At 48.7% G+C, this 9,111-nt stretch overlaps 1 protein-coding gene across 4 annotated transcripts in view; it reads right to left on the bottom strand.

Annotated features, from left to right (window-relative positions):
* Positions 1 to 404: 404 nt before the first annotated feature.
* The window catches only part of LOC119445562 (monocarboxylate transporter 9), an 81,209-nt gene continuing 72,502 nt past the window's right edge, over positions 405 to 9,111 (bottom strand). For all 4 annotated transcript variants that reach the window (XM_049663405.1, XM_049663407.1, XM_037709829.2 and 1 more), the window contains exons 3-4: positions 2,566 to 3,610; positions 405 to 1,721 (exon numbers count right to left, since the gene is read on the bottom strand). In XM_049663405.1, the coding sequence (XP_049519362.1) occupies positions 1,501 to 1,721; positions 2,566 to 3,427 (1,083 nt within the window). In that variant the 5' untranslated portion in view covers positions 3,428 to 3,610 and the 3' untranslated portion in view covers positions 405 to 1,500. The remainder of the gene's footprint in view (positions 1,722 to 2,565; positions 3,611 to 9,111) is intronic.

Consider the following 9,111-nt stretch of genomic DNA (forward strand, 5'->3'; position numbering starts at 1 on the left):
TTCATTTTGGATGTTAACGTAGACGCCACGACTTCCCATTTTGGTGCTTACGACGCGATAAACGTAGGCCAAACGCGGTTGTCCTCAGCGAGCCGCAGTGTGCTTAGCCAATGAACTCGTGGCGGCTCCGCGCGTCGGCCGCGGTATCTACGCTACGTAGCCGGCCGCACCTACCAATAACAGCCGCGTACGGGAATCCGCTTTATTGCGAGATAAAGCGTCCGGAAAAGAGTGAGGAACATGACTTCGCGTCACTTCGCGCTCCGCTTGCGAGGTCCACGCACCGCGTACGACAGCAAAGCTTGGCTGAGATGTTCACAGCAGCGTATGATACCCGCGTAGTATATGTTATTTCACCAAGGCTGAGGGGTGGTTCTAGGCCTCATTAAAGCGCATAGTTTTCTAGATGTGTTCGGCTGTTTGCTTACATTGACAATCATCGCTGATGGCTTCTGCACAACTTTTTATTTGTATTGTAAAAGCCCGAGATGTAAATGGACTGAATGAGCTTCGCATTAGTAAATGTTGCAGAGCTGTGAGTCATACTTTCGGCGTCACAAGCTCTTGAAAAATACCACTGCTTTGACGAGTAAATCGAGCAGGACTTAAAATCGAATGTTGCTGACAACGTTCTGACAACATGTTTATTAAGGGTTTGCAACTTCGTACCAAGTGCGACGTAGCACTGCACTCCGAAAGTATAACGCTGTAACGTCGTCATTTGCTCAGTCGCCCAGATTCAGTTAGAAATGATTCAGGGGGACTGCAGACCTAGTTCACTTAAGGGCCCATATGTCTATCACCTGGAACATTGCGGTTATGGTAGCACGCTGCTCGCTTCTACAAAATACCGTGCATCAGTATGTCTCTATTGAGAGAGAGAGAGATAGTTAAAGGAAGGCAGGATAACATAGACAGAAATGTCAACCAGAAGAGCATCCGGTTTGCTACCCTACTGGGGGTAATGAAAAGTGTTAATAGAAAAGGGAAAGTGAGGAGAGAGCGCCTGTGCTACACAAGAGGATGCAGAAGATGACTAAAAACGGTCACTCAGGCCGGTGGACTTACAAAACTGAACTATAGTAGTTGAATAGATTTTGGCACCAGCGACGAACGTGGACAGGGCCCCAGTATTCTAGACTCTTTCGGAAATGATTCTCGAATAAAGCTAGTTCAAAATTTTTTGGCGGGAGAGACATTGCACGTCGTACACGTTCACTGCAGGTATACTGTACAGGTATCAAGGTATACAGACGTGCAGAAGTCGCACGTCGGACTATCGCCCATCCCTAAACGGTATGAGTAAATTTACGAACACTTATTCACGTGTGTCTACGGTTATGGGGCAACACTTGCGTCGGTCAACGAGATATGACTGTTCCCATCATGCTAATCTTCAAACAACGCGCACGAGGGCGCAACGCAGTGACTTTGATTTACCACTGCCACTTCGTCGTATACGTAATTGTTCCGTGCTCAGAGTTCCATGTCTGTGCGCCCCTATAGCGACGTGCTTTCGGCCTTTTCAATCAGAGTAGGCAGGGATTCGCAGGTGGGGACATGCACGGCACCGTCCTGAGCAGGTGCTGCCGTTCTGATTTTTTTCGAAGGTGATCGACCGTTGATCCAGAGTCCGATGTTGAAGAGCAACGCGAGGACAAGCATTCCTGCCATCAGTTGAAATAGTCCGTCGTAGGAGCCGACCTTGTCGCGGAAGACACCTGAAAAAATGTGAGTTTGGGCTATTAAAAAAAATTCTGTCAGTACTTATCTCACGATAACTGTCGGCGTTAATGCGATTGGCATTCAAGGAACGTAGTGAAGCACCGTATTTCCACCACTGAAATGCATCGTTGTGAGCCGTGTGCTGCAGCCGGGTTTACTCTCTCGCGTTTCCCTCTAGAAACGCGGCGACATTTGGCGGTGCGCCCGCGAAGTCCTTCTCCTTTTGCGTGACATTCGAGATCCCATCTGTGGCGCGCCGGTGCATATGCCCGCGGGCGACCTTGGCGCACCACTAAAGCATCTGGGCCGCTGGGCTTGAGGAACCAGGTTCGAATCCACCAAGCATCGGGAAATTTTAAAAAGATTTTTCTTGAATGGAAGAGCAGGGTAAAGAAGATAGATAATAAAGAGCGCGGGTGCATAGGCGCACAATTTTGCTTCTTTTTGGGGGAGAAGAGGGGGAGGGTTAGATAGGAGGGAAGAGTGTTTGGTTATCGGGAAGAGTTCAGTGGGTGTGGCTTGTATTTAGGGAAGGACAGGACCGGGATTGTGCTTAGCTGTTAGTTTCGAGAAAACGCGTTAATAGATATTCGTGGTGTGTTGTTATGGCATGTAAAGAATGCGGGAATAGATATGCATAAATGGAGTTACGGAGCGCCCCAATTCATGGAGCAAAATGGATCAGGTTAATTAACGTCAGAAAGTCTTGGTAAGCACTGCATCACTCGTGTCACAGAAATATCCTAATCGCAAGCGCAGCACACGTGTCCTTGTCGGTTAGCCATCAGCCCATATCTATCTTTGGTCCTAGCCATTAGTCCGTGAAAGCGTTGGACTTACCTACTACAGGTGGCCGAGCAAAACTTCCCGAGGCAGTGACGAGTGCCAGCACTCCGTAGGCCATTGGGAGGTTCTTTGTCCCCAGCTCTGTAGAGAGGCTTTCGGATGTGCCAACATAGATGTAGCCTCCGGGGAGTCCCAGAATCGCAGACACGACCATAAAGACAAGCTTTCCCGAGACCAACGGTATAAGTGCCGAAATGACGGAAAGCGAGAGATAGCACGCAGTAAGCAACGACGCTGTCGACGTAAGTCCGTAGTCGCTCAGGAACGGTAAGAAGAACCGGCCGATGGTGTCCATGGCTGATAGGACCGTCAGGGCGAGGACTGAATCGCTGACCGGGACGCCAATGTCCTCGCCGAGATCGAACATGACTGAGAGGTACGAGTCCATAAAGAAGGCATACGCGAAGAAGCTCAAGGTGTGGAAATACATCCGTGGTGCGCACAGTACTTCTTTGAGGCTGCTCAGGGCCGAGGACGGTGCTTCGACCGCGGTAACCTCGACAGTCGTCTTCTGCAGGTCTCCAAGTCCAGATGGACTGATCACGCTTATTACCGTTCCTCTTCGCGAGACCGGGTCCCTCTCGTTCAGCGATAACCGTTTGGCCGCAAAGATTGATCCAGCGACGCTCATCATGGTTCCCCTTCTCTCCATTGCGGCGTACTTTGGCGAAACGGTCGGGGCGATGGAAGACACCTCGCTTGGTGATGCTTCGCCGAAGATGCTGGCGAACGTACTACTTCGTCTGGATACGATGGAAGGACGGTTCTCGGACGTTGGTGAACATAGGCTGGCCGAGAAGCCCCGGTCGGCCTTCCCGCTTGACGCCGTTCCTCTCCTAACCCCGTCGGCGGCCATAAGTCGGGTCACGCTGATAGTAGTGCTCTGCCGCACTTCAGTGATTTTCGCAACGCTGATCGCTGTCGATCGCCGCCTTTCGCGAGCCCGGATCGGATCTACTTCTACGGTGATTCTGCCAGGCGCCTTGCCATCGTTGCTGTTACACACCACGGAGAAACGCTGAATGCCACCGTTTGCCACCTGCGAATTCATAAATGTGTCCTTATGACTGAGTGCAAAAAAGTGCAAAAGTGACAAAATAGTAGAAGAGAAACGTGGCAGAAGTAGCTGCTGTATTGACATATCCATGGAAAGCATAGTAGTTTTTACCCTCCTGCATTCTTTATAAGTATATGAAAGCGGTAAACAATCATTACTAACTGTGTTGCCAAGTTTAATGCCTGTGGCAGATTTTGTGAAGCTTCAAATACTTTCCTTACCCCTTTCTTTCACCGGCTACATTGTGTGGCTGCATATAAGTAAATCACTACATATATTTTTACTTGCATTGAAGCTGAAACAGCTGCACACCTTTCGAACCAAATCGTATATATCGTACTGAGTGCAAATTGCATCACCACACAAATCATAGGCAGATTCAAAGATCGACGCACATTTATAGCTTTTACATTTGCTGAACTACGTAGCAGAATTCTGCACACCAAACGCTGCACAAATTTCTCCCAAAATAAAGATTCAGCTTGGCTCTGTTATTGTTTTGTCTCCGTAGCATCTGGGCGGTTGCATCGCGTTCACCCTCTGCCGCCCGCAGCGCTCTCTCCTCAACATCTGTCGAAGATAAAGGGCGACTACAGCTGCGAATGGTCCAACAATTATCCATCGTACGCATTACTGGGCAGGCCATGTAGTGCGTAGGATGGATACGGTCGACCATTATAGTTGCAGATAGGGTACCGAGAGAAGAGAAGCGCAGTCGAAGACAGCAGAAAACTAGGTGGTGTGATGAAGTTAGGAAATTTGCAGGCGCGAGGGGTCATTGGAGATCGCTGGAAGATGCCGTCGTCCTGGGGTGGACATAAAAAAAATTCAGATCATTTCCACTATGTGAAGATGGAAGACCAGCGAAGTTGTTGGCTTTGTTTGATTATATTTAAAATTTTGTAATTTGTTGGTTATGTTAAATGGTTCAAAAGACACAACACATACCTTCGTTGTTTACTTTTGTGTTGTGTTTTTGAAATTTTATTAACTTGGCCACCATATTGATCATTGCCTTATGGTCGCTATGGTAAACTGCAATTGGTTGCACATCGATTCTAGACACATTCTAGCTAAATGTGATATTAATGCAGATCCACCTTCCGTCGGGTCTACTGATGTCAACGTTAAAATCCCCCACGACGACGACGGATGCGTTGTTGTCGAGAGACACCCAACCGAACACGTCAGTCAGAAAGACTTCGATCTCTCTCTTTGAGGTTGTGGGAGGGATGCACACCGCAGTAACCTCTGCAGTGCCATCTGCAGTGCGCAAACGTCCGCACAGTCCGAGACGGTGGCGTCATTTACGACAGGCATATCGAGCGGGGCGGCACTCATGCAGTCGGTCTTTGCATAGATGGCGACTCCACCCGGCCGGGACGCGATCTTGTTGCACTTCAATGCCGTGTGTCCATTCATCGACAAGGGTTGTTCAAGGGCGCGTTACAGGTCCCCGAGCCCACAGGGGTATGTGCCATTGGGCTTGGGCCCTTTCTGCACTATCACCAGGGTCGGTTCACATGATGATTTGTTTTTCTCAACATCTCGGACACATTTTTTCCAGATCCTAGCCATAGACAGCTTCGCTGTAAAAGGCTGATGATGATGATGATGATGACATGTTGCAAAGGTACGCTACGAGAAATATACGCGACGTACTATGAAATTCGTTACATGGCCGTTAATAACGCCGTGTTTTACATGTAAATAGGAATGTATTAATGGTTTTAATGAACAACACTTTATTGAAAGGGCTATTTCAAATAATGAAGAGGTACAAATTGGCGTTTTAAAGTAGCCACAGCTGTGTTTCAGCCTTTTCACTCAAACGCGCATTTGGGGACAACTGCTGTACAATTTGGGCATGCCACAGGCACTTCCTGACTACGTTTCTGTATAGCGGTGACCACTTCCCGTCGTTCTGGTTACTCCATGAAATGTGCGTGTATATATGTCGCACCGAACACGAACTGTAAACTCTGAAGCTGTCTCATTATCGTCTTCCCCATGCCACCTTATTTTTTCAAGGTAACTTGTTCTGCATGCGCAGTTCCCCCGACCCCTCACAAGCGCCGATTTATGGGCTAGAGGCGCATCACTCAAGCTGACCTCACCATCGTTAAAGGCACATTAAAAGCACATTCATTAAAGGCACACTAAAGGCAAGTACTAAGTCGACGTAGAATGTTTAAATGCCATTCCAGAAACATCCCAACGCCAGTTTCGTGAAGGAAAGACTTAGTTTACCAGAAAATGGCGTCTCAAATAGCAATTCAAATATCCCGCCACTCAACCGGGGAGTGGTGTTTTTCCGGAAGGTTAAGAATCAACCAAGGGCGGAAAAAAAAGGTTCAATACAGGAAAGTGCCTGAACCTTTTTTGTGCCATTGGACGCGTCTTGACCTTCCGGAATAAGATGAACCAACTAGCCCAGCAACAAGTACGGGGGAGCGGTGACGTTGCATACCCCGTTACCACCCTTGGCTGCCGTCGGTTAGTAAAACGGTGCTCGACAGATGCCGGTATGGTTTTTTTTCCGCAAAACAGAGCAATGGAGAAACCGAGCCACGACAGAGCGGTGGTTTCGCCTCTCCAGCTGGTTTTGGTCAAGTGGCGGGGACCGTTCGGGCACCCCGCGACATCACATAGAAGTGGCATTCTCTGCTACTTGCAGTTTGTGCGAGTTTCACGAGCCAGCAAAACCAGCGCAGCACTATACGGGATAACGGAACTACATAAACGCCAAAGCGTGGGCGGCGCAGAGTCGAGCAAAAACGAAACCTTTCGACCGCCAGCGTTATTGTCAAAGGTAATGTCAGTGAGCTCTTTTTGTAGCGTTAGCTACACTGGCCTAGCCAAGCCCGTTTCGCGCGGCACATCAAGAGCCGCGCTGCGCATGCGCAAGGATCAGTGATGTCACACGGCTTGCGCACCGGAGCCACCGGAGCCGGCACCTCTCGCGCACTCCGCCGCCGCCGCGCGCGACTCACCGCCGCCGGTCTGCGCATTCCAGAGGAGTGACGTCGTAGCCGTGGTAGACGCACTGGCGCCGGCGCGCGCTCGCTGTGCAGTCGCCGTCTGACACTGCGTTGGAGCCGCTGCGCTTCTGACTGGCGTTTGCCTGTGTGGTATAGCCATGGAGAAGGAGAGCGCGAATGCTGCTCTCAAGCTAATCCTTGACAATCTAGACAACCAGGAAAGCTAAGAATAATCAGCTGAACCTTTGCTAACGCTACGTATATCCTGGCATAGCCGAGCTAAGCCACTGCAACTTTTTCTAAAAACTCGTAGAACTGGAAAGGTACCATTTCCTTTCGTCTTATAATACAACACAATGATGTTTTTATAACGAGGGTTGAGTACTAGTGACAGAATTTAAATGAGGAGAGGTTTCGTCATCGAGCAAGTACTTGAATGTTCCGGGGGAGTCTTCTAATCGTGTCCTGCATTTACCTCAGTTTCTAGATTACTAAGGCTCTGTTCGCGATAATATTGACGCTTGAGAGATTCTCGAGCACCAATCTATCATTTTAGCTTGACTTAATAGTTACCTTTAGCGTCCCTTTAAAGGTCCTCTCTTCGCTACTTGGTGGCGGCGGCTGCGGCAGCGGCAGCAGCAGCGCTTCCGTTCTCTTGGCATCGATTTTGTAACTCTAATAGACCACTGGTTCGCGCTCTGTGCATTACGTGGCCTGGCCAACTTCATTTTTTCCTCTTAAAGTCAACTAGAGTATCGGCTACCCCCGTTTGCTCTCCAACCCACACCTCTGTCTTCCTGTCTATTAACCTTAGGCCTATAATTTTTTGTTCCATAGCTCGTTGCACGGTCCTTAACTTCTCAAGCATCCGCGATAACCTGCAAGTATCTGCCTCACATGTTAGTACCGTTAGAATGCAATTATTGTAGAATTTTCTCTTCAAGGACACATCGCTAAGCTTCCGGTCGTGACTTGGTAATGCCTGCCGTCTGCTCTCTATAACCAATTTTTATTCTTCTGTAAGTTTCCTTCTCAAGTGAGTGGCCTCTGTGGCTAACTGGCCAAAGATCACGTACTGCGATGGCGTGAAGTACAAGTAGAGCATCAGGTATTTATGCTCTACATTCTTTCGAGACCCTAATAAAGAATGAATGCAGTGAAGAGAACCATGCGGGGCTCGCGTGCTTGTCACCGGGCATTCAACTCGCAGTACAGCCGCAGCGCACCATGATGAGCGTGAGAAGTGAAGTGAATCACCAACTTTCACTTCAGGAGTCGCGGGAGCAAGAGGGACGGTGCTCACGCGCTTTCATGCCACCGTGCATGCACCGCTGCTATTCGACCCCTCCTGACGAGAAAAGAGGTGATTGTACGGCGCTTTCGACATGGGGTCGCGCTTACACTTAACATATTGAAAGGATGGCATCGACGACCTGCTCGAGACGCCGAAGAACTGACAGAAAGGCTCCGCTGTCCAATGTGTCACGGTGCAGAAGAACCTGTCGACGCCGCTCAGCTACTCTGGAAGTGCCTTAGAACCAGGACGGTGCAAGGATTATCATCGTCATCAGCAGCCTATATTTATGTCCATAGCAGGACGAAGGCCTCTCCCTGCGATCTCCAATTACCCTTGTCTTGCGCTGGCCGATTCCAACTTGCGCCTGAAAATTTCCTAACTTCATCACCCCTCCTATACTCGGGCAACAAGTATTTGAAGTACAGATACAAGATACTACCGCAATTATTATATCCGATACGATACCTTCAACTTGTATTTTAAGATACTTCGATAAATTCGCAATTTTTTTTATTAGAGATCTATAGAATGTCGCAGCAAACACGTATACACAAGAATGTTTGCTTGGAAATTTCTCAACTGCGACCAACCTTGTTTCATTTGAATAAAATGTATGTTAGCGCCTCAAAACTTTTGTCTTTCTTGCTCGAAGTATCATATTTTCATTCCGAAACAATTTATTGGGGTTGCTTTAGCTGCTAAACATGACAGCTTTTTATATGCTGCGCTGTCAGCGTGTTTTGCTTGTCGCTCTTGTGGTTGATGGCAGTGGCTGCTCTGCGTGCCAACCAGCTAGCTGGTCGCCATCTAATTACAAGAACGTCAATAAGAAGCCTCTGCACAATGGCGCAAATACCGCTCTGGAGTTTCACCTTGTCCGTAAAAACATAAAAACAACAAAAAATTCAAGAAAACCAAAGGTGGCTACACGCAGACGTTCGCGCGCTTGTTTCTGTCGACACGGCGCGAGCGTCACCACGTGACTCTGCTCCACCAATAGGGACGCGCCGACCTGATCGCCTGCCTTCGCTAGAGGGCTCTGGTGGAAAGATAAAAGACTGTCGCTGCTTTTAGTTTTATTCAGGAGGCTTAGTGGCAGCAGTATCAGCTTGAGAAGCGGAGTTCAGCCAACATTTATAGTTCCGCACGGTGATGTTGTCATAGCAGCACCTTATATCTTAAGATACACGATACATTCTTTCAGG

This window comes from Dermacentor silvarum, chromosome 3, assembly GCF_013339745.2.
Source record: "Dermacentor silvarum isolate Dsil-2018 chromosome 3, BIME_Dsil_1.4, whole genome shotgun sequence".
Classification (NCBI taxonomy): Eukaryota; Metazoa; Arthropoda; class Arachnida; order Ixodida; family Ixodidae; genus Dermacentor; species Dermacentor silvarum.